The following is a 26,587-nucleotide window of genomic DNA, read 5'->3' as shown; positions in this document are numbered from 1 at the left end:
AAACTGAGAACAAAAGAGGTGGGTCTCACCAAAGGCTTGCCCTAAGGCCCTCAGCCAATATGTAGCAGAGCTGGGACTAGAATCCAGGTGTTCTGGCTCTCACACTGTTATTATTTCTACTTCACCAAACTCAGATTTATCCCTCTGACATTTAAAACCATTCACCGAGAAGGGCAGGTCTCCACTTGAACTTGTGAAGGCTAGTGATGGCTTCCTGGGTTCATATCTTTCCTATAGACCAGTCAGGGAAGTATGAGTGTGTGTTGGTGGAGGGGATAGGGGAAAATAGCCCTAAGATACGCAAGGGGTCAGAAGGGCCTACCCATCTACTGGCTAGAGAGAATAGATCCATGGCTGCTCTGAAGCCAAGGACTTTACTGTACAGGCTTCTTCTATAATCCCCAGCCCTCAGATATTAACTTGAGATGGGGGAACCCAACCAACTACAAATTCGAGTGGAAGTCAGAAAAAAAAAAACAAGGGAGATGATATGGGATTTTCATTTTGGGGAAATAGGGAAGTGGGATGGCTGATCACAAGCAAGAGAAGGTGACAGGATTGTTTCAGTTTCACTTAAAAAGAAAACCATCCTGCTCCATACTCACACATATTGCTCAGATTCTTAGCAGTGTGGTACAGTGGAGACAGTGTTAGATTTGGAGGCAGGGAGAACTGCTGCAGATACTTACTTGGCTCCAAGTCTCAGTTTCCTCATCTGTAAAATGGGGATAATAATAACACCTGGAGAATCTACCCTTTAGGTAGACTCCACCCTTAAGGCAGTGAAGCTTCATGAGAAGCAACACTTAATGGATGAGAGCTGGCTTGGAATCAAGTAGTACTCTGCTTCTGACAAACTGGCCCTTTGAGCAAGTCACTTACCCCTTCTGAGCCTTATGCAGCCATCTAAAGCTATAAGTTTGAAGAGAAAGTGCCAAGTTGCATTGGCAAGAGGTATTTCTTCACCTGGGAATTTTCTATTTCAGTAAAATCATAGCTGCAGTCCCTTTTCCCTGCTGTATCTGCCCCACAGCGTTATTGTGAAGCTTAAATGAGATAATATACGTGTTCTTTCCACCATAATGGGGCTTCTTAACTTTAACTTCTTGGAGATCCACGGATATATTTAAAGGAGTCTGTGAACTTGGAGGGGGGGGAATTCTTAACTTTTTTGTCTCCCCTATTAGATTCTGAACTCTTTGAGAGCAGGGACTGTTTTGTTATCTTTCTTTGTACTCCCAGGCTCAGCACAGTGCCTGGCACATAGTAGGTACTTAATAAATGCTTGTGGCCTTTAACTGAAATTTAGCATTTTCTTCCATTATTTAACAATATTATTTTGAGAAGGGGTCCATAGACTTCAACAGACTGCCAAAATAGGTTAAGAACCCTTGACTTTGAGAAAAGCTTTGGATTTGGAATAAGAGGACCAAGTTGAACAACAACAACAATAACAGCTAGTATTTATATGGTACTTTAAGGTTTAAAAAGCTCTTACAAATATTTTATCCTTACAACAATGCTGGGAAGGAAATGTTATTATTATCATCCCCATTTTATATACGGGGAATCTGAGGCAAAGTTTAAATGACTTACCTAGGAGTACATTTGAACTCAACCTTTCCTGACGCCAGGTTCACTGTTGTATTCACTGTGCCAGGTAGCTGCTTTGGGTTAGAATCTAAAACGATAAGGAGAAACGAGTACGCCACCCCACCCTCCCAACCCCATTCCTTTGCAGAGGTAGAAGGTCCATTGCATATGTTTTCAGACTTTTTCAATGTATTAAAAGGTGGCTATTAGGTGGCACAATAGGTAGAGTATGCTGGACTTGGAGTCAGGAAGACCTGATTTCAAATCTGAACTCAGATACTTACTAGTTGTGTAACTATGGGCAAATCACTTAACCTGTCTGTCTCTGTTTCCTCATTTGTAAAATAATAATAATAATAATAATAATAACAACCTGGCAGCTAGGTGGTGCAGTGGTTAGAGCACTGGGCTTAGAATCAGAAGGCTCATTTTCCTGAGTTCAAATCTGCCCTCAGATACCAGTTAGATGTGTGACCCTGAGCAAGTCACTTAACCCTGTTTGCCCCAGTCTCTGAAATGAGCTGGAGAAGGAAATGACAAACCAGTCCAGTATCTTTGCCAAGAAAACCCCAAAATGGGGTCATGCAGAGTCAGACACGACTGAAATGATTCAACAAAAGTTGAATCCTCCCAAGATTGTTATGAGGATCAAATGAAATATCTGCAAGCCACTTTACAAACCTTAAAGCACTATGTGAAATGCTAGCTATTATTATTGATTGGTTTTGCTGACTTTTGTCATCTTCTTGAAAAAAAAAACCAAACCATGGGTTATATATGGGATGGTTCTCTAGGAAGGAGAGGAAAAAAAAAGAATACCAAGATATTCTAACCTTAGCAGTGTGACCTTGGGCAAGTCACTTCCCTTCTCCTGTAAAAAAAAGGAGGGGGTGGGACTGGACCTAGAGTGACCTCCAAGGCCCCTTCTAGCTCTAGGACCCCTAGGCCTGGGCCATTAGACCCAAAGCTAGATGGGGCCTGGGCAGGTTGGAATGGGGAGAAGAGGAAGAAGAGGTGAACAAGGGGGAGGAGAGAGGGAGAGAAGGAAGGAGAAGAGGGATGGGAAAGAGGGGGGAAGGGAAGGGGGAGAAGGAGGGGAAGGGGACAGAGGGGAGTAGGGAAGGGAAAGGGAGAGGAGGAGGGAAGAGGGGCAGGCAGAGGAGAAGGGGACGGGGAGGGGCAAAGGGAGCGCGGCGGGACAGGGCAGGAGGCGGGGAGGGAGACACCTGGACTGCATGGACAGGCACGCGCCGCGGGACGCGCGAGCTCCGCCCCCCCATCTTCCCTCCCTCCTCCCCCCCATCGCCCCCGCCGCCCCCGCAGCCGCTGCTGCGAAATGATGCAAGATGGCGTTGCTGCTGCTGCTGCTGTCGTCGGGGTCAGCACTGGAACAGCTCCTGCTCTTTCATTTTCATAAACACTTGCTGCCTCCGTCGCTGCTGCTGCCTCCGCCGCCGCCGCCGCCGCTGCCACTGCTGCTTCTGCTGCTGTGACTTCTCCCTCCCCGCAGCTCCCTCCTCTGCCTCCTCCTTGGGGGCGGTTTCTTTCTTTATTACCAGCCACCCCCTCCTTCTCCTTCTCCCTCCTCCTCCTCCTCCCGGAAACGGGCGGCTACAATGATTTGTTATTAATTATTATTGTTATTATGATTATGATGACTTTGAGCCCCAAAGGCCCTCCCTCTCCCCTCTGTAGGAAGTGCTGCACAAAGGGCACAGTGTGAGGAGCCGCAGCTGGGGGTGGGTGCAAGCCGCATCCAAAACTTGCAACGTGTGTGTGTGTGTGTGTGTGTGTGTGTGTGTGTGCGCGCGTGTATGCGCGCGCGCGTGTTTGTATTCAGGGATCGCTCCGTGTGTGTGTGTGGGTGTGCTTGCGCGCGTGTGCATGCCTCTTGGTTTTTTTCCCACCCTCTTATTGGAAGCAAGGAGACATCTCTGTCTCTCTACTTACATATATTTATATATTTTTCGGATTGCACCAGTCCAGGGGCTACCCTGCTGCTGCAGAAGCAAAGGCACTTTTCCCATAGTGGAAAGGAAGAGAGAGAGAGAGCGAGAGAGAGAGGGGGGGAAAAAGACAGAGAGGGAGAGCGGGGGAGAGAGACGGCCCCCTCAGGCCTCTTTTCTTTGGGGATCTCGGCGGGGGTAATTCTCTAAAAATACCTGCAAGCAGAAGATGCATTAGAATAAAATGGAGGAGGAGGGGCTGCAGCAGTGATTCGTGGTGTTATTTTCATTTGGCTCCAATGCAACTCCTGGGCCAGTGATCATTCAGGGCTCTATTCTCCCCCACCTCCCCTCCCCACCCCCAACCAAGCCTATTCCTCCCTCTTCTTCTTTTATTATTATTTTTTCACTTTTGCTTTTTGCTTTTTGTTTTTTTTTTTAAACCGACATTTCTCTCCTATGCTTTGCCATGAGAATGTCCGCCAAGCTCCTTGCCCTAGTCATGTCGTCTTCGTTTTTCAATCCCAGTTTTGCATTCAGCTCCCACTTCGATCCTGGTAAGTCCTGCCTGGTTTTGGTTCGCTAGTTTCTGTTCACAGTTGATTTTCTTGGCTTTCTAATTCTTTTTTTAGTTTGGTTTGGTTGGAGATTGACTGCCCCTGTTGGCTTGCTAAGACTGCCCACCTCAACCCTCTTGATCTGGTTGTCTTTTCCTGCTGATGGTGATGTTTTTCTTTGGAGCGGGTCTCCCCCAGAAACCTTGCAAGAATTGTTGATGGTTGTTATAATTATAATTCTTATTATTACCAGGATTAGATTTTTTTTTTTTGCATGAAATTAATCCTTTTCCTCACCCTGACCAGGGTTAGCAGAAAAACGGACAGCAAGTTGGGTCTTTTTTCTTTAAAAGGCCCATTGCATTTCACAGTGATCTGGTGGGACTTGTGAGGGGACCAGCAAACCAGCACAGCACATCCGAGTTCTTTTAACTGTGACAGTTCTTTAGAAGAAAACTTCCTGAATATGAGGTAACTGAAATCATAGAAAACCTAGTGTTTCCATTTTTGAGACTCCCACCACTCTCTTAGAGGACTGTTTTGGGCTCCTTGATCTCTTTGGTATCTATGGTCCTAATTTCTGGACCATGGCACTTGGCACTGAGATTGTTGCATATGTGTGGTTCAAACTCTTGTCTCTGTGGTTTTTTTTCACTGGCATGAGTCTAGATGCCTGCCCCTACTTTCTCCCCCAAATCAGTTGGCAAGCCTCTGAGTCTAAACTGAAAAGCAATTATAACTGCCAATCCAGACAGATTGTATGGTGGTGTGTGGGGTGTAGCAACGACTGTGGTGATAAAACACCGAAGCCCCAGATAAACTTTGGGGTTCTTCTTCGTCCTTTCTCCGAAGCTCTATCAAGAGATTTCCTGTTGCATGAAGCCAGAGGTTGGTATTCCTAGGCAGCCCTTTCCATTCTTTCTGGGGGCCCTCTCTGGCCGGGAAGGGACACATGGGTGATGAATTCATCTCACGTCAGATGGCTTTGGTCAATGGCACTGTAGTTTAGGGCTGCTGTCACCTGAAGTGCTGACCGGATTCCAATTTCTCCAACCTTTCACAAGCAAACCGGTGCTTTTTCACTGGCTGTCTTAAATTTGCATATATGGGCCTGGATGTATTGAGAGGGGGACCGGCAGTGATATGGTGGGGGGTAGCACAACAGCATCTCCCTCTTGGGAATTTTTCATTTACCATAACTGCCTTTATGTTTTCTGAGTTAAGGTCCTACTAGAACACACCCTGTTGGAAAAAGATATTCATTTTCCTGGGGAGGTAAACAAGAGTTTGCTTGGAATGTATCTTAAATGTCATAAGTTCTCAGGCTGGAATTATCAAGTAATGACACTTCATTGTGTTTTCCCTTGATAAGCTCTCTTGGCTCATTTATTTGGATTGAGATTGTAGCTGGGCTGCCTTCTACCCTGCCACCTTAGGGGATACAGGGGAATCCCAGGGGAATGGATGGATCTGAAGGCATTTATTTAATGTAAAATATATTAGGAAAGGGGGGGGGAAGTCCCTCACTGCAGCCCTTCCCCCTCAGCCACAACTCTGAAACACAGTTTGGTTTAGAATTCTCATTAAAAGGATATTCTTTGAAAGTGTAGTCTTAAATTGTAAGCTAGAAATGCCAGGATAGGCCCTGGGCTCTCTGATGAAAATGGAGTGGTGGGTTGAAACAGCTACCACATAACTGTAAGTTGGGGCCCCAGAAGCCCTTAAAGGAAAGGGAAAATTAGCTTTGGGGGCCTGAACTAATCTGCAGAGGCCGTGTCTTTCTCTCCTGGTCCTGGATCATTCCATAGGCAGCTGTTTCAGGGCCCTGGATGCTCTGGGGGTGGGGAATAAGCAGGCCTTGCGTTCACATAGTGTAGGTAGGAGCTGTATCTCTCCTTTTCTGTCTCTTCCAATACGTAAGCCATTTTCTCCCTCCCCCTACCCAGTAAGCCTCTTCTGATCCAGTCCCTGGCCTAGAGAACTCCCTGAGACAATTTCAGATTAATCCTGAACTGTTAGATTCCCTGCTCCAGCATCATTCCCAGGCATATTCCCAGCAGTGTGAGTTTCATCCAGCTGTGTAGGAAGCAGAGGTCAGTGTTGCTGACTGAGTGTGGGATGAATAGCAGTAGATTGTCTGGGAAAGAGGTTCTTTTAAAAGGGTGCAGTTAGAGGTGGGCAGAAGAGATTAAAAAAAAGAGGCCTAGAGATTGGAGAAAATTTCTTGTTTCTTTGATTGCTCTTTACAGAAGCGTATGAAATATACGTTGGATTTGATTACCACTCTTACCATCTGTGTGTGTTTGAGGTGGGGGCAGGGGAAAAATTTTTTTTTCCCTTCTTTTGGAAAAAAATGACTTCTTAAGCCTCTCACAACATTTTGTGTAAACAACTGTGATTAGTGTAATGATACAGTGTCAATGTAGTGATTAAAGAAGAAAAAATAGTTGTCAATGAGAATGAGACTTCTTTTTCCAGCAAAGTTGAAGAAAAGAATACTTTGAAATGGATTCTTTATTTGATCCGATGCTGCATTACCCCTGATGGTGTGGGTGTGTATACAGGGAGGTGGGGGCAGAGATCTGTTTATTCATCCTGGATTCCGACACAAGACCAGGCCTTGACCCCCTCTGACCCCAATTATGTGGATCAGGTGGAAAGGTCAAGAATAGAGGAGAGAAGGCTAGTTTTGAGACACATTTAATTTGGAGACACCACTTTATGAGATCAGAATAAATGGAAGGGGACAATGTCCCTAGAACTTCATGCTTAATCCCCCAGATTGGTGTTTGGGGAGCTGAGATAGTAGATTCAAAAACTTGCTCAGTGGGTGAGGTAGCATAGAAGAGTCAGTCAGTTTACAAACATTTATTTTAAGCACCTACTACTGTGTGCCAGGCATTGTACTAAGCTTCGGGGATACAAAGAAAGGCAAAAACAACAGCAAAACTAAACAAACAAACAAAAAAAGAGCTCACAATTTAAGATGGGGGTGGGGTGGGGGGAGGGAGAACATCCAAACAGAAATGTACAAACAGCATTTATACACAGAGTAAATTAGAAATCATCTCAGTGGGGAGGCACTAAGATTGAGTAGGACCAGGAAAGGTAGAAGGGAAAGTGTAGAAGGTGGGACTTTAGCTGAGGAAGCCAGGGAAGTTAAGAGACAGAAAAGGCTGGTAGTGTAGAGGTGACAATACCTGGGCTCTTGTCATAGTTTACTGTGTGAGCCCAAGCAATCAATGATTTAAAAACAGTAACAAAACACAAATTTTCTTCCTTTGGTGTCTTTGTGGGGAATTTTAGAATTAGAATGATTGAGTTCAATCCAAAAAATTAAAAAATGAAGAAATCCAGATTTACCAACAGATTATTTGTAGACTTCTAGAAATCAGTTTCTAGTTGTTAGATTTCCTTGTACTAGAATGCTAGAAATCCTCAGGACCCACCCTCCCCTCCATGACTCAAAGCAAGTGTTGTTATCCAGGTTAGGGGTGCTGAAGGGATTTTTGCTTGCGGTAGGAAGGGGGTGTCAGCCTTAAGGTTCTTAACGTAAGGTTCTGAGAGACTCCAAGAGGAGGGAGGAATTGTACGAATTTGGATGGGAAAACAGTTACATGTTTATTTTTGCTAACCTCTAACTGAAATGTAGCATTTCCTTTAATTATGAATGTACCACAATAGTACGAGCAGTGTTGGTGACTTTGGCACCAAGAGAAATCACAGATATTTTCATGTCACGTTATAGTTTTTGCATATGTTGAAAAAGATTCATCATGACTTTGAAATGACTATTTGTTCATTGTTATTTATTGCCATTAATTATTAGATCTGCTGTTACGTATATTGACTTATCACAAGTTTCTTTTTAAAATATTTTGATGACTGAATTTCAATATAATTGTCTTCTTTTGTAATCCTGTGTATTTTATGCATTTAAAACATTATTTTGAGAAAGGGTCCCTCAGCTCCACCAGACTGCTGAGGTAGTAGAAAAAGAAAGAGAAGGGAATGAAACAAGCATTTCTATAATGCTTGCTATGTCCCAGGCACTGCACTAAATGGTTTGCAAATGTTATTTCATTTGAGCCTTATAGCACCCCTTGCAGCTAGGTGCTCTTGTTATTTTCATTTTGCCATTGAGGAAACTAAGGTAAACGGAGGTTAAGTGACTTACCCAGAGTCATACAACTAGCAACTAGTCTTCCTCACTCCAAGCCCAGCATTGTCTCCACTGCACCATCGGCTACCTCAGAAATAAAAAAAAAATTAAGAAGCCCTTTTAATTCTAAGATTCTATGATTCTTATGCTGGTTTACAAATGATTAACTGAGAACAGTGGATAAATAGGGTGTGAGTGTGGGGAAGAGGAGAATACACACACACACACACACACACATATATACATATACCTATTAGACTGTAAGGCAAATAATAACAACTCACTTTACTGGAGCACATTAAGATTTACAAGGAACTGTCTTTGTTTGCTTTCTTCCCTTGCAACTACCCTGGGTGAGGTAGGCACTGGAAGAATAATTATCTCTTGTTGCACTGGTGAGGCCCAGAGAGGCCAAGTAACTTGGCTGAGTTCACACATTAAGTGACATGCCACTATTCAAACTCAGTTTCTCCAAATCAAGTGTTCTTGAAATTAAGATAAAGTACCTTTGAAATCATGTTGTAAATCACTAGGAAATGATGATTTAGTGTTTATACAGTTTTCCAGAACACATCACTAACCTGCTTTATTACTGTTGTTTAAAAAATATTTTAGAAACAAAGTTAGAAAGAGAATGGAGAGAGAAACCTTTGTAGGAGGCTGCATTTATTAAAAGAGCCAGGTAATAGCTAGAATTCTCTGGGGAGAGTCCCACATTATACACAATGACCCAAAGGATGAAGTTATTGGTTGTGTTGTCTTTATTGATTCTCTCTTGTTCTCCTGTCTCTCTCCCTCTTTCTCCTCCACTCCTGTACACATATGGGACAGTAGAAGAGTGTGATGGCTAAGAATGTAAGAAAAGTCTTCATTTTTCCTCATTCCGGTGAGATGAAGGTGTTAAATTTTCAGTGTGAGCATTTATATTATACTATACTATACTGTACTATACATACTATTAGTATATTATACTAATCAGGGCTTGGTTTTTTTTTATTGTCTAGACTTAAGAAAGTCATAGAGAAAAATGTTAAAATGCAGACTAAATGTAAAAGTATGTCATACTTGTATACATTTTATATTTTTGCACAGCTGGTTGTTAAATGTTTATAGGCACATCCCTTCCCCCACTCCAGAGGGAATAAGCCAATGGGTAGGGGACTGCCTGGGATTTTGTTACTCCTTGTATGGGACCTTCTTAGAGATGGGTTGGTCAGAAGGAAGCAGAAGCTGTATTCTTGGCTAGACTGGGGCTTTGGCAGATGGGTGGGAGGTGGAAAGGATTGTGGGAGGAACCAGGAGTCAAGGGTCTCACTTCTTTCTTGAGTCAGATCTCCCAAATATGTATCCTCTTGCTATAAATTGAGAGCAGAAGAAGGCAATAATAGCATGACAATCCTGGGAAGACAAGAATTTTGGTATCACCTTCTTACTGGCCCCTTGCTCCTTTGATTCTCTCTCCTGCACAGGAGGCTAAGTTTAGATGTAGGAACATAGTTTGGAGTTCATAGGATTTCGAACTGGAAAGGATTTTAGAGGTCATCTAGCCCACTCCCCTCGTTCCACAGATAAGGATGCTTAAGCGTAGATGGGACTTTTTAAACTACTAGGTTTGAAAGGAGGGTATCATATAGAACACCCAGTAGTCTAGTCCAACTCAGTCTTGTCTTTTCATGCTCCCCTCCTCTCTGACCCACCTTTTCTGCTCATTCTCCTTCTATTTCTTTGCCTGTTCTTCCCCTTGCTTGGAAGTCATTCATTCTATATTTTTGGTTTTGAATTTAAAATGTTTACTTTCAATTCCAAATTATCTCCCTCCCTCTACCTCCTCCTTTACTCATTGAGAAGGGAAGAAATACGATACCCATTATATAAATGAAGTCAAGTTATTTATTCTGTAGTGAGAGTTTACTATGTTCAAAGCACTGTACTGGGTGTTGTGGAAGATACAAAGATGAATGATTGTCTCAGAGAGGGTACAGGTTAGAAAGGGAGGCAAGACACTTATGTACTAAGTTATGTAGCACTTACTCTAGGATTCCTCTCCCAATGGGGACTCTCCCTGTCAGGTAGAGTGCCCAGACAGATAACTGTTACCTTGGGTTCTAGGGGTAACCCTATGGGTATCTCCTTTGAACCCTGTAGCTTACAGGCTCCCACTGGTGTGCTTTCCCAATAGCAATCAGCCAGAAGACACAATTAGACCTTAGAAAAGGCTTTTACTCAAATGGAATATGGTATTTCTGTTCCAGTAGTTGCAAAGCATTTTGCTATAGAACTTGGAGTGCATTGTCTCGTGAAGATACTCAGAGTCCAAGATGAGCCTTGAAATATAGTGGTAGTGAGACATACACATAGGGAATGTGTGTGGCCAAGGGAACTCCTGGCTCTGGAGAACCAGGACCTCAACAAAGCAGCTAGGTGGATAGTAGATGGAGCACTGGGCCTGGTGGTGTCAGGAAGATCCAATTTCAGTCTCAGCCAAGTCACTTAACCACTGTCTGCCTCAGTTTCCTCCACTGTAAAATGGGAATAATAGTACTTCTTTCCCAGGGTTGTTGTGAGGCTCAAATGACATAATATTTGTAAAGAGCTTAGCACAGTACCTGGCATATAAGAAGGAAGTGCTTAATAAATGTGTATTCCTTTCCCATCAGTGTCCTTTCTCCCTCTGGGAAGTCTTTACAAAGTTTACTGCAGAATAAGTGTTGATGTTGGTGGTGTGTTGGATAAATTGCTCTTCTGCCAGGTTGGGCTAGCTCTTACAGAGTATGGAAGGAAAACATTTATTAAGTGCCTGCTGAGTGCCAAGCACTGTGCTAAGTGCTTTAAAAATATTACTTCATGGTGTTTCAGCTGGTCAAGTGGCCTAGCTGGGTTGGCTCCTCACAGGTCTTGGCATCTTTGATGGCCATGTTGATATCCTGGACAAACTGGGCCAGATTTTCAGTGAGAAGTTGAAATATCCATCCCCTCCAATCTCAAGCCACTCTGGATGCCTTATTTTTGACAGACTGACAGAGGCCTCTGCAATTCTTTTCTACTCCCTCAGGGCCTTAGCTCTGAGGTTTGTCACCTCCTACCCAGAGACTAGGGAAAGTTATAGTCCTTCTGGTCCCATAATTCTGCCTGCTTTGGAGCTAGGTACCTCACCTAACTTAAGACATCCACCTGGGTATACATCCCAGATTCCTGTTGGGTCTCATGCAAATGAACTGCTAGGTTGTCTTTGCTGGTCTTCTCATTTGCAGTTGAGCTTTTCAAAGCCTCTGGCCCTAAGATGGTAGAATGCTTCATTTATACCTGAAAAGGCAGTCCTTAACCTTACATTTTAATGTCTTCACCCTTTATGACGTTTAACTTCCCTGAAGTCTAAAAAGAGACCCACCCTTACAGTTAAATAATACTGGGAAGTTTAAATAACATTGTAAAGTATAATAAAAGATATTTTATAGACCACCATGTGATCTAGTATTGGGTGGTAAGACAAATTCAAAGAACATTGAACTGAAGCAGTTAGAGACAGCTTCATAGAGGGGGTGAATTGAACTGAACTATGAAGGATGAGTAGGATTTGGATAAGCAGAATAAAGGCTTTTAGGCAGGAGAAATGGCATAAATAATGGCATGGATTGGGCACAACATGAGCATGTAACGGTGAATAGTCTGGCTGGAGGGTTCACTTGTGTCAGTAGTGGAGAGATAAAACAAAAAAGATGGGGTGGAACCAGAACCAAGAGGGCCTTGAAGCCATGCAAAGGAATTTGGCTTTATGGTGCCTAGCATAATGCCTTGAACATGTTAGGTGATTAATAAATGATAGTAACACAGAATGCCAGTGTTTGAAGAGACCTTAAAGTGTGTCTAGTTTGTGTCCCTCTTTTACAGAGGAGAGGCAGCTGGGCCTGATGTCAGAAACATATGAGTTCAGATCTGGCCTCTGACATGATCTTGAGTAAATCACTTAACCTCTGTATGCCTCAGCTTCCTTAAATGTAAAATAGGGATAATAATAGCACCTATTGTTCGCACAGTTGATGTGAAGATCACATGAGATAATGTTTATAAAGCACGTAGCACAGTCCCTGGCACATAGTAGGTGCTATATAATTGTTAGCTGTTATTATTGTTATGTGGGAGAAGCTTTAGTGATATGCCTGGAGCTGCATGGCCTTATGGGACAGGAAGTGTTTATTGATAGTAACTACTTAATTTTTTTATTTAAGTATTTTATTTTTTACAATTACATGTAAAAACAATTTTTAATATTTGTTTTTTGTAACTCTTTTTTTTGTTGTTGGCTAGGCAGTGGGGTTAAGTGACTTGCCTAGGGTCACACAGCTAGTGTCATGTGTATGAGGCTGTATTTGAACTCAGGTCCTCTTGACTCCAGGGCTGGTGTTCTGTCCACTGCACCACCTAGCTGCCCCTAACATTTGTTTTTTTAAAAAAAAATTGAGTTCCAAATTCTTTCCCTTCCCCCTCATTGAGAAGACAAGCAATTTGATATAGGTTATATATGGGTAGTCATATAAAATATATTTCCATATTAGTCATTTTATGCAAGAAAACAGACCAAAAGAAAAAAAAGGAAAAAACCCAAGAAAAATAAAGTTTAAAAAGTATGCTTTAATCTCCATTCAGTCTTAATCAGTTCTTTCTCTGGAGGTGGATAGAATTTTTCATCATAAGTCCTTTGGAATTCTTAGATCATTGTATTGCTGAGAATAGCTAAGTTGATTCACAGTTGATCATCTTATGGATATTGCTGTTACTGTGTACACTGTTGTCCTGGTTCTGCTCACTTCACTTTGTGTCAGTTCATCTAAGTCTTTCCAGGGTTTTCTGAAATCATCCTGCTTGTCATTTCTTATAGCACAATAATATTCCATCACAATTGCATACTACAACTTGTTTAGCCATTCCTCCGTTGGTGGCATCCCTTCAATTTCTGCCACAAAAAAAGCTTTTATAAATATTTTTGTACATATAGGCCCTTTTCTTTATCCTTTGATCTCTTTGGGATACAGACCTAGTGGTGGTATTGTGGATTTGAAGGGTATGCACAGTTTTGTAGCCCTTTGGGGACAGTTCCTAATTACTCTCCAGAATGGTTGGATCAGTTTGCAGTTCCATCAACAGTGCATTAATGTCCCAATTTTTCTACATTCCCTCCAACATTTGTCATTTTCCTTTTCTGTCTTATTAGCCAATCTGATAGATGTGAGAAGTATCTCCAAGTTGTTTTAATTTGCATTTCTCTAATCAGTAGTGATTTAGAGCATTTTTTCATATGACTATAGATAGCTTTGATTTCTTCATCTGAAAACTTCCTATTTATGTCCTTTGACCATTTATCAACTGGGGAATGACTTGTATTGTCATAAATTTGACTCGTTTCTCTATATATATTTGAGAAATGAAGCCTTTATTAGAGTAACTTACTATAGAAAGTTCCCCTAGTTTTTTGTTTCTCTTTTAATCTTGGCTGTATTAGTCTTTTTTGTGCAAAACCTTTTAAATTTAATATAATAAATCCATTTTGCTTCCCATAATGCTCTCTATCTCTTGTTTTTCTCTGTGCATTATCCAAAGATCTGACAGGTAAATTGTTTCCTGCTCTTCTCATTTGCTTATGGTAGCACCCTTTATGTCTAAATCATGTATCCATTTTTTACTTTATCTTGGTATACAGTGTGAGATGTTGGTCTACACCTTGTTTTTTGCCAAACTGCTTTCCAGTTTTCCCAGCAGTTTTTAACAAATAGTGAGTTCTTGTCCCAAAAGCCTGGATTTTGTGTTTACCAAACACTAGATTACTATGGTCATTTACTACTGTGCATTGTGTACCTAATCTATTCCACTGATCCATCACTCTGTTTCTTTGCCAGTACCAAATTGTTTTGATGATTGCTACTTTCTTTTTTATTTTTTGGTTAGGCACTTGGGGTTAAGTGACTTGCCCAGGGTCACACAGCTAGTAAGTGTCAAGTGTTTGGTCTGAGTCCAGATTTGAACTCAGCTCCTCCTGATTTCAGGACCGGTGCTCTATCCACTGCGCCACCTAGCTGCCCCATGATTGCTACTTTCTAATTTAGTTTGAGATCTGGTACTGCTGTGCCACCTTCCTTCACATTTTTTCATTGATTCTCTTGATATTCTTGACCTTTTGCTCTTCTAGATGAATTTTTTTATTATTTTTTTCTAGCTCTATAAAATAATTTTTGGTAGTTTGATATGACACTGAATAAGTAGATTAATTTGTGTAAAATTGCCATTTTTGTTATATTAGCTTGGTCTATCCATGAACAATTGATATTTTTCCAATTTAGATCTAACTTTATTTGTGTAAAAAGTGTTTCATAATTGTGTTTATATAGTTCCTGGGTTCATCTCGGCAGGTAGATTTCCAAGCATTTTATATTGTCTCTAGTTATTTTGGATTTTCTCTTTCTATCTTTTGATTCAGGACTTTGTGGGTAATACATAGAAATGCTGATGATTTATGTGGGTTTATTTTATGTCCTGCAACTTTGCTAAAGATGTTGATTATTTCAGCTCGTCTGTTAGCTGATTCTCTAGGATTCTCCAAGTATACCATCATATCATCTACAAAGAGTAATAGTTTTATTTCCTCATTGTCTATTCTAATTCCTTCAATTCCTTTTTCTTCTTTTGTTGCTATAGCTAGCATTTCTAGCACAATATTGAATAGTGGTGATAATGGACATTTTTGTTTCACTCCTGATCTAATTGGGGACGCTTCTTGCTTATCCCCATTATAGATAATGCTTGCTTTTGGTTTCAGATAGATACTACTTATCATTTTAAGGAAAGCTCCATTTATTCCTGTGCTTTCTAATGTTTTTTAAATAGGAATGAGTGTTGCATTTTGTCAAAAGCTTTTTCTGCATCTATTGAGATAATCATATGATTTCTGTTGGTTTTATTATTCATATGGTCAGTTATGCCAATAGTTTTCCTAATTGAATCAGCCCTGCATTCATGATATAAATCCCACCTGGTCGTAGTGTATGATCTTTGTGTTACATTGCTAATCTCCTTGCTAGTATTTTATTTAAATTTCTTTGCATTAGTATTCATTAGGGAAATTGGGCTATAGTTTTCTTTTTCCATTTTTGCTTTTCGCGTTTTAGGTATCAGCATCACATTCATGTCATAAAATAGTAGCTACTTTTTAACTGGCTGACTTATTCCAACGTGTTGGAAACATTGGCTGGCCTTTTGGTTTGGCCATCAAGGACTTGCTTACCCACCAACCATGGTGGTCTTTTTAGAGGACACTAGAACAAATTCTTTGATTAATAAGCTCCTTCAGGGATGTAGAAAGAATGCTGGATTGGGAATCAGAGGACCTCTGCACTAGGGAATTAAAGAGGATTTTGTTCACTTCCAGACTATATCTCTGGGATTAAGGCCTTTCTATCTTCCCCTTCCTTTACAGTTTCTTCTGTAGTGTACATGCACATACAATATACCGTTTAGAGTACACACGTTATTTTGCTGAAGTATAAGGAGGTCTCAACCAAGTAACAGATAGTAAATGGCAGAGGCAGGATTTGAACCCAGACTCCCTACCTTCAAATTCACTGTTGTTGGGGGTTTTTTTCCCCCCCTACCACTTGACAGTTCTTGATTCATCTTGATTTGGCTTCAAGTGTTGTTAAATCTCTTCTAGGGCCTTCATGTTTTGCCATCCTGTTGACTAATTCCTCTTGTAACTCGGGATTATTCTGTTTTTCCTTGTTAGTTCACCCTCTAATCCAAGGCCAAAGTTGTTTCTCTTAGCTTCTTTGCTTCCTGGGAAAGCAAGAGTCCTTCTGCATGGGTACCTGGGTCTCAGGTCAAAACTGCTTTCTGACTTTTTTCTGCCCCTGCCCCTGCCCATTGAGTTTCCTAGAATAAGCTTCTTCTTAGGACACAGTGAACCCTGTTTAGTTTTCTTTATACCTTTTTGTTTCCACAGGTTCTCTCTAAGCCCCAAACTCTTACACAACCTAAGCCCTTCAGGCTTTGGAAATTGGGCTTGATCAGATATGGGATTCTCCTCATTATCTTTTTAAGGACAATGGCAGCTCTATAATTTAATTTTATTTGGTGTACTCTGGCCTAGGAGACATTGGCACTATTTCTAAATCCAGAGAGGGTTTTGTTTTGTTTTTTTAAGAAAATCTAATTTGCTGCTAGATTGGTACTGGTGGGTGTGGGGTAGCTTAGCCAGGTTGACCTTGTACTAGATTCCCATTAGAGTATAAACTCCTTGAGGGCAGGGTGTATTTAGTTGGTTTTTTTTTCTTTTTTGTTAATTTTTACTTGCTAGCACCTAAATCAGTGCCTGCTATAGTAGGGGGCCCTGAATAAATGCTCCTTGAATTGAATTCTGACTGGACTTGAGCTCTCTGTTTGGTAAGGTAAAGCTTTCTGATGAACCAAGTAAAAACCCTTCTTTTAACAAGTATTTAGTCAGCACAAGCTGTGTGGAAGGATATTGAAAATTTTTCATCTCTATTGAGTGCTTTCAAATGAATGACACAGCCTATTTGTTACTATCATTTCCAGGAAGTTAGAAGTATGAAGTATACCCAGGAAAGATTCAGGGGCTTTCTTTTCAAGTCTTGGATTTCTTTTGGCCTCTATGTGGTAAAATTTTAGAGCTGTAGGTTTGAAAAAGGACCAAAGAGGTCATTCAGTCAACTCCCAGAGTGTGAGAATCCTCTCTTTAGGAGGAAGCTCTGCTTGAACAGTTATGAAAAATTCACCACTTTTTAATTTTTAAGAGAAAATAAATGGAAACATTTTTATATGCCACATAATGTCCCCTTCTCATTATTCCCTTCTCCCAACTGAAGGGACAGAAAAACAACTAAAAAAGAAAAAAATGAAAATCTCATCATATACGTGAATAATCCAGGAAAATAAATTCCCACGTTGTTCATGTTTGAAAATGTATGTCTTTCTCCACATTTTAAGTTCATCACCTTTCTGGCGGGAAATGGGTAGTGTGTTTCATCTTTAGCCTTCTGGACTTGTCATCAGTCATTGCACTGATCAGGGTTCCAAAGTCTTTTAAAGTTGTTTTCCTCTACAGTGTGGTCATTGTATAAATACTTCTCCTAGTTCTACTCACTAAGCTCTACAACAGTTCATAGAAGTCTTTCCAGTTTCCTTTGAAACCGAGTCCATTTTGTCATCATGTGTGGTACATTACGTGTGCATACCATGATTTCTTCAGACATTCCCCAGTTGATGGGTACATGCTTAGTTTCCAGTTCTTTGCCACTACTAAAAGAACTTCTATAAATATCTTTTGTACATAAAATTCCCTTTTCTCTTTCTTTGCTTTTTTTTAGGCCTGATAGTGGTATAGTTAGGTCAAAGGGTATGCACAGTTTAGTAACTTTCTGGGCATAAGAACTCACCACTTTTCTTTCTTTCTTTCTTTCTTTCTTTCTTTCTTTCTTTCTTTCTTTCTTTCTTTCTTTTTCTTTCTTTCTTTCTTTCTTTCTTTCTTTCTTTCTTTCTTTCTTTCTCTCTTTTGCTAGGCAGTGGGGTTAAGTGACTTGCTCAGGGTCACACAGCTAAGTAAGTGTTATGTGTCTGAGGCCGGATTTGAACTCAGGTCCTCCTGAATCCAGGGCTGGCTTTATCCACTGCACCACCTAGCTGCTCTGGAACTCACCACTTTTCAAGGCAACTTGATCTATTTCTAGACAGAGCTAATCGTTAGGTTCCTAAACTTTTTCAGGTCATGGTGCCCTTAGCATCATAGTAAATTTTCATAGTGCCCTTAATCCAAGAAGTATACTTAATAATTCTGTTTATGAAGTAGTTATGTCCAAACAGCTTAATAAGTATATATGTCCTAACAGCTTATTAAACATTTAAAAATATATTACCCATAAATTGAAAGAAAAAAATAATGTTTTTATTTTATCCTTAAATAGCCATAGTCACTTATAAGTAGGCACTATATAACTTCTTAAACCTTGGAATCACATTGGACACTGCCAGGCTCATTTCTTGTTCCACATTGAATTTCACACAGTTTTGGGGTTTTTAGCACAGTAACCACCAAAAACCCAGCTTCATAAAGATATGACATTGCAAACAAGAAAGTTCGAGGTTACTGGAGTAGCCAAAAGTACAAGTAAACAAGAGCATATCTCAAACATTCGAGAACATTACTGAAAGGAATGCAGAGTGATCTTATGTTGAAATTGTGAGCTTCCTTGACCTGGTAATTAGAGGTGCCTGACAGATGTTGATGAGTATTGCTGTTTCCCTTGAAAATTTAAAATATCCCAAGGCATCCCTATGAGTTTACCATGGCTCTCCAGCTGCTATGCACAGTTTGGGAACCCCAGTATAAGGGAAGTCTTCCTTACATTGAGCAGAGACCTGAGTCCCTTTAACTTCCATGCCTTGGTCCATGTTTTACCTTTGGTACCACAGAGAGTGAGTCTATCCCCTCTTCCATATGCCAGGCCTCCAGGTGCTTGAAGACAGCAATCATACTCCCAGTTTACACTGTACTATCCCAGGACCTTCTATCCATCCTAGTGTGCAGTGGTTTTGAGTCCTCTCCCATCAAGATGGCCCTCCTGTGGATGGGCTTCTGAAGAATGGCCAGAGAACTCTGTCATTGCACCAGGGTTGAAGAAAGGCTGTTTCCCATTTGCTCTCTGTCCTCATTATATTCTTTTTTATTTAGCAGAGCTCCAAGCATATGTCAGAGAATGGGCTTTAAAAAGCTGAAAGTCAGCTTTTTAAGATATTTCACTTAATGTGCTGCTAATATGCAACATTGGTATGGCAATCACTTATGGAGTGCACAGTCTATGAGATCAATGCTTAGAACATAGAGAGCTTCCACCACACAGAATTCTCTAGGGTCCCTCTGGTCACTGTGTGTCCCAGGTGGCCAGAGAGGGTCTTCTTCCCTGGAAACTTCAGGAGGAGAGAGAGATTGGTGACCTCATCATTCCAATAATTTGTCAAGAATTCCAGCACTTTGCTTTGTATATAATTGTAAATGTTTCAAATTCCATCTTGGGGGCCACAAGGGAAGACCTCCTGCACTGAGAATAAACCCAGAAACCGTGTTCTATCATAGACTCTCATTTTTTATATCATTCAGTGTTGCCTACTTGAGTGGTGTGGTGAAAAGAGCAAGGGACTTGGAATCAAAGTGGTTTGGAATCCAGGTTCCACTAATTAATTATTACCTCAGTCTGGTCACTTTCTCTGGGCCTCAGTTTCCTCCTCTGTAAAATGAGGAGGTTGTATTAGAGCAACGCTTCTTAAACTGTGGGTCATGACCCATGTGGAGTTGCAAAAAATTTGGCAACAATAAAAGGTTTCTGAAGGCGCAACAACCACAAATTAATTAAAAAGCAAATGCATAATGAATCCGAGGTGTTTCTGGTAGTGCTTGCCTGTGTTGCACAGCGCAATTTCACTGCAGCCTTGGTTCTGAACACAAAGCATGCGCACTTTGCCCTGTGCATGCTGTCATGCCACACAACACCGAGGAATGCTGCCAGAAGAGGAAAAGGGGTTGCAAATAGAAAAAGCTTAAGAAGCCCTGGATTAGAGGACTTCTAAGGTACCTTCTAACTCTAGAACATGTGAATAAAGTTCAGATTCCTGGTGTTGGCATTCAAGGCTTCTTCCCAGACTTAATCTCCTGCCAATCAAATAACTAAAATCAGAAACTCAGGTAAGTCAAATGATTGCAAAAGAAATTAAGAGATATCAGAGACTATTACAAATAGTTGTGTTATCAACAAAACTGTTAGCATAAATAGATAAATGCAATTGCTGATAGGCACTGGTGTGGGGAACTTCCTCACTGGGTGTACAGTCATGGTTTTGGATCCTCCTTCCTCCCCTCTACAAAAGCTAAATGGACAAAACAGGAAATAGAAAATAAAATAAACCAATTTTACAAGAACTTAAACAGCCCATGAATGAGGTGCCATATATAAAAAGGCACCAGATGGATAAGTACTAAAAAAACCCCAACAAACCAAATAATCCCTATACTAATTAAACTGTTTTCTAAAATAGAGAGAATGACAGCAATGCTGGGTGTGGTTGCACATGCTTGTATTCTGTGCTACTGGGAAGGCAGAGGCTGGTGGATTGCTTGAATTGGGGAGTTCTGAGCTACAGTGGGCTAAGCCAATTGGATGTCCTCATTAAATCTGGCACCAATATGGTGAGCCTGCCCTTCCCTTGGATTTGGGGAGGGGTCATCAGGCTGCCTAAGTAGGGGCAGCAGAGCAGATCGAGGCTTCCATGATGATCAGTAGTGTTCATTGGTGCGCTCTGTGCTTCTGGCAAATAGCCTCCACACTTTTCTACCTGTTTACCTTCGCTCAGGTCATTCCTTATGTTTTGAGTAGGCAATATTCCCACTTCCTTTTTGCTCATTGGGACTCCCTCTACTTTTCCTTCAAGCCATGACCCACATTTTACTTCCATCATGGAGGCTTTCCCCATTTTACCCAGCTAGAAAGATTTTTCTCCTTCATCTGATTTCACCATATTTTATTCTAATATACTTATCACATTTTTATAACTGTCTTATCTCCTCTACTAGATTTTAAGTTCCTTGAGAGAAAGAAGTATTTCATATTTGTAGCTCCCCTAGCTAGTAGGCAGCTAGGTGGCTCACTGGATAGACCTGTGGGCCTGGTGTCAGGAAGACCTGAGTTCAAATGCAGCCTCAGATACTGCCTAGCTGTGTGACCCTGGCAAATCAGTTAACCCCTGTTTGCCTTAATCCACCGGAGAATGATACTCCAGTATCCTTACCAAGACACTCCAGTATCTTTAGCAAGAAAATCCCATGGACAGCATTGACTGTGGTCCATGTGGTCATGAAGAGTCAGACACGACTGAACACCAAGCTCTAAAATAATGCCTTGTGCCTGGTTAGGTACCTAGTAAATGTTTGGTGGATTAACAGAAAGTATTCATTAAGGGCCCTATTGTGTGAAATTCTGTGCCACATGTCTTTGCTGCAAAATCCGCTCTGTTTTTATTACCTCAGTTTGTCCTTTTTTGTGGAATTAGTGACTATTTCATAATCTCGTACTTCTCCTTATTGACATCTCAAGAGTGTTGTGTGGGAAGGGGCACTTGTTTCCTTTTAGAGAAAAGACAAAGTGACAGGCGAGTTACTGGAGTCCTAGCGCCAAAAGGATTGACCCAAATACATTGCCCTTTGCATATGTATTTTGTATGTCATTTGCATAGCATTCGCTTAATTATCAGGAAGCAACGAAATTTCTGTAGCTTTTCTCTCTCCCCCTCCCCCCTCTCACATCCTGTCTCCTTTCATTCATTGCCTTTTAGCCTTCCTTCTGGTATTTCTCATTGGAACCAGGGCCCACCTCAGTTTCTACTACCAAGATGTACAGTAGTACAGCCCCTACTACTACTAGGTGATATATACATATATATATATATTATATATATATATATATATATATATATATATACATATATATATATACAGTATTTCTTTTGATGTATGTAACAACCAGCGATGTGCTTATGCCTCTTCCAATTGTTAAATTTTAAGTGTGAGCATTTACACCTTAAAAATTTGCAAAAATTATAAATCTGGGCTTGGCTTGTTTTGTTGATTGTCTGGACTTAAGAAAGTGATGGAGAAAATGTTAATGATGCAGATTAAATTTAGAAGTATGTTTGGGGCACACTTTTTTTTCCCCCTGGAGAGCCAATTGTTAAATATTTACCCGTCTGGGAGGTAGGCATTTTTACCATCCACCTTTTTCTTCTGAGGCTTGGGGAAGTTATACAAGTCTTGCCCATGCTCACACAGCTGATAAGTGTTTGAAAGGTGATTTGAACCCCTGGCTTTCTGACATTAATTCCAGTATTCCATCCACTACCATGGGCTACCTCTCTGTACTATGCTCTAAAATGTTAATTGGGCCCAAGGGGTGGATATTTCTTTGTCCTGGAGCATCCAGTCTGAATCACTGTATTTGGAGGGCTTTGTTCTGTTGATACACTGTGTTCAGCATGAGGGAGTGTAGAAAATTTGCCTTATTTCATCAAGTATCTCTCCTGCTTTGACATCCGAGGAAGTTGAGGAAGGCAGGGGAAGTCATGCCCTGGGGTACCATTAAAGCCAGCCTGTGTTTGGTTATTGGAATCCTGATTCTGACTTTCTTCAGTTGCCTTTGTAAATTTCCTGTTGCATCATCCACTGGCAGAGTGAGCAAGTCTATTCACATACCATCCACTCTTTCTGCCTTTCTTAGCAAAGAGTACTATAGCAAGAACATTAGTATCTGCAAGTCTGTGGCATACAGTAGGCGCCTAGCACAGTGCTTTACAATCAGTAGGTGGTTAATATGTGTTTGGCAAATGAAGGAATGAATCCAAGGCCTCTTCACCCCCATGAACTTGAACCTGAACACGAACTTCTTTTGTTCTACCTAAGCCCTTTACTCCCATTTGCCTGCACATGTGCCCACCTACTCAAGTTGATACACAGCAATTCTTCAGGCCTTACTGTGAAAAATATTTGGGAATGTGAATAAAAATAATTCCCAATAAGACCACAGTAGATCAAATTGGTAAGCTTGTTTAGCATCATTGAGTTCTGGGGTGAGGCCTAGACCCCAGAATTTGGAGAAGAAGCTGGGGTAGAATAAAGACTGAGAGCCAGAGGTCCTGATCCCACTGTCCAGTTGTCCAGAATGGGTTTGTGGCAAAAGCCTTTTGAGTAACATATAAATTCAAATCACATCACATGCCAAGCAATTGTTTGCTGCCAGGGATTTGGAATGGGGGGAAAATTTTGTTCTTGGTTGAAGTACACCAAGAGGAAATCAGGCCAAAGGAAATGTGTACTGAGTTCGGGCATTGGGCTTGGCTGGACTCCATGCTCTGAGTGCTGCTGCCTTCCTTTAAAAAAAAATTAAAACAAAACAAAAACAAGTTAGTGCCTTCCGCAAGGGCTTCTCTTTCATTCCTCCCTCCTCCCAATACAAACTTTGCCCTTTTAAACTCCTGAGGCTGGAGGAAGCCAGCATAGGAAATGATGGCAGCAAAAGTTTCTATAGTAAGAGCCAATTCCCAGGCCTTATGATGAGAAGGAGAATCACAATAAATTGCATAAGGTCTCCCTTTGCTCTAACTGCCTTCCACAGCTTTGAGTTAGTTTTCAGAGAAGGCTTCTTCATCCCTTTTCTTTGCTTTAGACCCACCTGTCAGAGTCAGAAGGGGAAGAAATCACAGTGAGACCAGTGGTGTTATGCCTGGGTGAGTGCTGGGGAGGGACTTTCTTCCCCACAGTCTTATTTTTTTCCTCTGGTTCAGTGCATGTACTATCAAGGCAGGGGATGCTCTGAGAGTCTGAGATCTGGCTTTCTCCTACCCTGGGCAGAATCCTCTTAGTAAATAGGTCAAGAGTCAGCAGGGGATAAGCTTGTGGCCAGAGAAGGGCAGGGAAAATGGAAGAAATGCTAGGGTTACAGAGGATATTTTGCTGTGGGGACCAAGAGAGCCTGATGTTCTCTGTGGTTGTTCCTATGTTTGGTAATTGTGTGTAGTCTGACTTAATCTCTCCAAAGAAGCCCAGGTGAATTCCTAGGAGGCTAGTCCACTGGGCAGTTTAGAAGGGCTCCACTCTTAAGTGTGGCAGTGTTGGAAGGAATGGGGCCCCTCACCCTATGTTAATTTTTTTTCCGCAGATGAGTTTTCCTAGTATAAAAGTTCCTTCTCCACTCTGGAAAGTAATATCAAAATATATCTGATTCTCTTTACCTGTTTATTTGTTAGCTCCAAGCCCCCAGTCAGAGACAGTGTTTCTGGTGAAACATCTCAGTGTTAGTGATATCTCTATCTCTTATCTGGGGATATCTCGCCCTGAAGTTGCTTCCTTCCAATTATATTCTCAATAAGAAAAACTAAATTAACGACTTCTAGTAGTTGCCACTGTTTATACAAAGTAAACATTTTTTAAAAAGAAAGGTAAACAGATTTCCCCCCTTGTGCCAATGGGAAAAGGCTTCAGACTCCCATGAAGGTGCTGGAAGGAGGGGTGCTGGGTGGGGAGAGGAGATATATAGGACTACTCTTGCCTAGGCACCTGTACTGCGGGCAGGGAAGAGTTCGGCAACACAGCTTCTCTCCTGCTACTCCTGTGCCAGCCTGAGCCTTGGCCTCTTTCTTTGTGGTGGCTGCCTCTGGCTGATGCTTCTGCCCTTTGAGCTTCCATGTGGCATCTTCTAACTTCCTCTTCTCCAGCTGCATGCTTCTTTGGGGGCTTGATTCCTCTTCAATAATCTCTTCTGAACTCAGTGAACTGATTTTTAGTGATGATGATAATAATGATAGTGGCCTATCATTCTCCATTCTGTCCTGTTACTTCTTGTTCATATATCCAGACTTCACCGTGGGACTGATTTCTACAGCTGCATCAGCGGATGATGGAAATGGCTGGGAGGAGGCGTTGGAAATACTCCCACCCTTAAATTAGGAAAAGTGGGAAATCATGAAAATTATTACCTCTGTTTCTTAACTCTTCATTGCCCAGGGGGAAGAGGAATCAGAATAGAAACTGGTGAGACTGTGCTTAGATGGAAAGCATAGGAGTCAAGGACACTTAGCTCTGCTACTTACTAATAGTATGGTCCTGGCCAAATCATTTAGCCTTTCTGAGCCTCAGTTTCCTTATCTGTAAAATAGGGCTAATGAAATTGATACCTGCCTTTCAAGGTTGTTGTGAGGCTCAAATGAGATGACATATATAAATGAATTATATGTTGTTGTTGTTTAGTCGTTTTTCAGTTGTGTCCAACTCTTCATGACCCCTTTTAGGGTTTTCTTGGCAAAGATAATGGTGTGATTTGCCATTTTAATCTCTAGCTCATTTTACAAATGAGAAAACTGGGGTAAGCAAGGTTAAGTAACTTGCAGCTAGTGAGTGTCTGGGGCCAGATTTGAATTCAGGTATTCCTGACTTTAGGCCCTGTGATCTATCCACTGTGTTACCTAGCTGCCCTTAAATGAGTTATACTCCAATGAGTTATCATTTTTCTTTTTCTCCATGGGCAGTTGTTACACAAATGTTAGCAGATCCACTAAAGTTCTAGCTTGGGAGCAGGGGAAGGAATTCTGACCTTGATCCTTGGTCCTGTTTCACTATTAGAAAAATCAGAATTTTAGAGCTAGAAGGCACCAGAGAGATCATGCAAACACAGAGTTTTGCACATAACAGTAAATGATTGATTGGAATGAAAGAACCTAATCCTAACCTCTCGTTTTCCAGATGAGGAAAAGTGACTCGCCTATAATCAATCAGTTCTTAGAGTGAACTTGTCTTTTGCTTAGATTGATGATTTAGGTCATTCAATAAACATTCAGTGCCTACTACGTACCAAACACTGCATTAAGCACTGGGAGTATAATAGAAGAGGCAAAAGACTGCCTATGATCTCAAGGACCCCGCAATCTAATGGAGAGACATAGTTGAAGGGTTCCGTAGTTCCATGGGTAGGGCTCTGATGTTGGTGTGAGGTATGTAGGAGACACACAGATTGTGATTTCATTTACACACTAAAGGAAAACTGGAAGGAAGACCTCTCCAGTCTTCACATCTGCAAGTGGCCTGGTGTGGCTCCCCAGGCTGTGAAGGCCAAACGACCAAAGGTGGCCTGAAGCTCTGAGCATCCTGCCTGGGGGCTGGTTGTCCTGGCCAGTTTTGCAATATAGGCAAGCCATGTTGGAATTAAGTGGAATCAAGGCAGAGCTTGTTACTGGTCTGAGTTCCCCGACCTAGAGCTGAAGGAAACTTGGATGAGGATTTGTGGCTTTCCTTAAAGTTGTCTGTTTTTCTTTACTATACATCAAGAAAAGGTCCCACCTCAGACTCAGTCCCAGCCTTTCTCTGCCCCTTGCAATGAAACCAAACTTTGGCTCTCCTTCTAAGGTAGAGTCGAAGCAGCAGTCACCTTGTAGAGTCTGGCAAGAGACACAGTGCAGGGAACAGTCAACTGTTCTGGGGGCGGGGGCAGGGCAATGTCTTGGCAGGGTATTCTGGCCTTAACGGCTGCTGTTAAAGCAAGAACGTCAGTGTGGGGATTCTTTTGTTGTTTTCCTGAAAGGGGCATCATTGCATTTCATGTCTAAAAATAACCAGGAGAGCATTTATGCTCTTGAGAAAATTGATTGGGTCTCTGGCCTTGAAACCTAATGGACTTTGTTTTACTGAAAGTATAAACTTTGCAGGCACTTTCTTCTCTCCCTCTTCTCCTCTTTTC

General features: G+C 41.5%; 1 protein-coding gene across 3 annotated transcripts in view; it reads left to right on the top strand.

The window, feature by feature from the left end:
* The first annotated feature begins 2,917 nt into the window (after positions 1-2,917).
* The window catches only part of AATK (apoptosis associated tyrosine kinase), a 230,935-nt gene continuing 207,265 nt past the window's right edge, over positions 2,918-26,587 (top strand). For 2 of the 3 annotated variants that reach the window (XM_021000803.1, XM_021000800.1), the window contains exon 1: positions 2,918-4,096. In XM_021000803.1, the coding sequence (XP_020856462.1) occupies positions 4,009-4,096 (88 nt within the window). In that variant the 5' untranslated portion in view covers positions 2,918-4,008. Of the gene's footprint in view, positions 4,097-23,450; positions 23,586-26,587 lie in introns of those variants that run through there. The other variant, XM_078155856.1, reaches the window with a different exon arrangement.

The sequence above is a fragment of the Phascolarctos cinereus genome, unplaced genomic scaffold (assembly GCF_003287225.1).
Source record: "Phascolarctos cinereus isolate Bilbo 61053 unplaced genomic scaffold, phaCin_HiC Scaffold_5;HRSCAF=322, whole genome shotgun sequence".
NCBI lineage: Eukaryota > Metazoa > Chordata > Mammalia > Diprotodontia > Phascolarctidae > Phascolarctos > Phascolarctos cinereus.
Note: the sequence above shows the minus strand (reverse complement) of the source record. Positions and strands in the feature narration are given on the sequence as shown.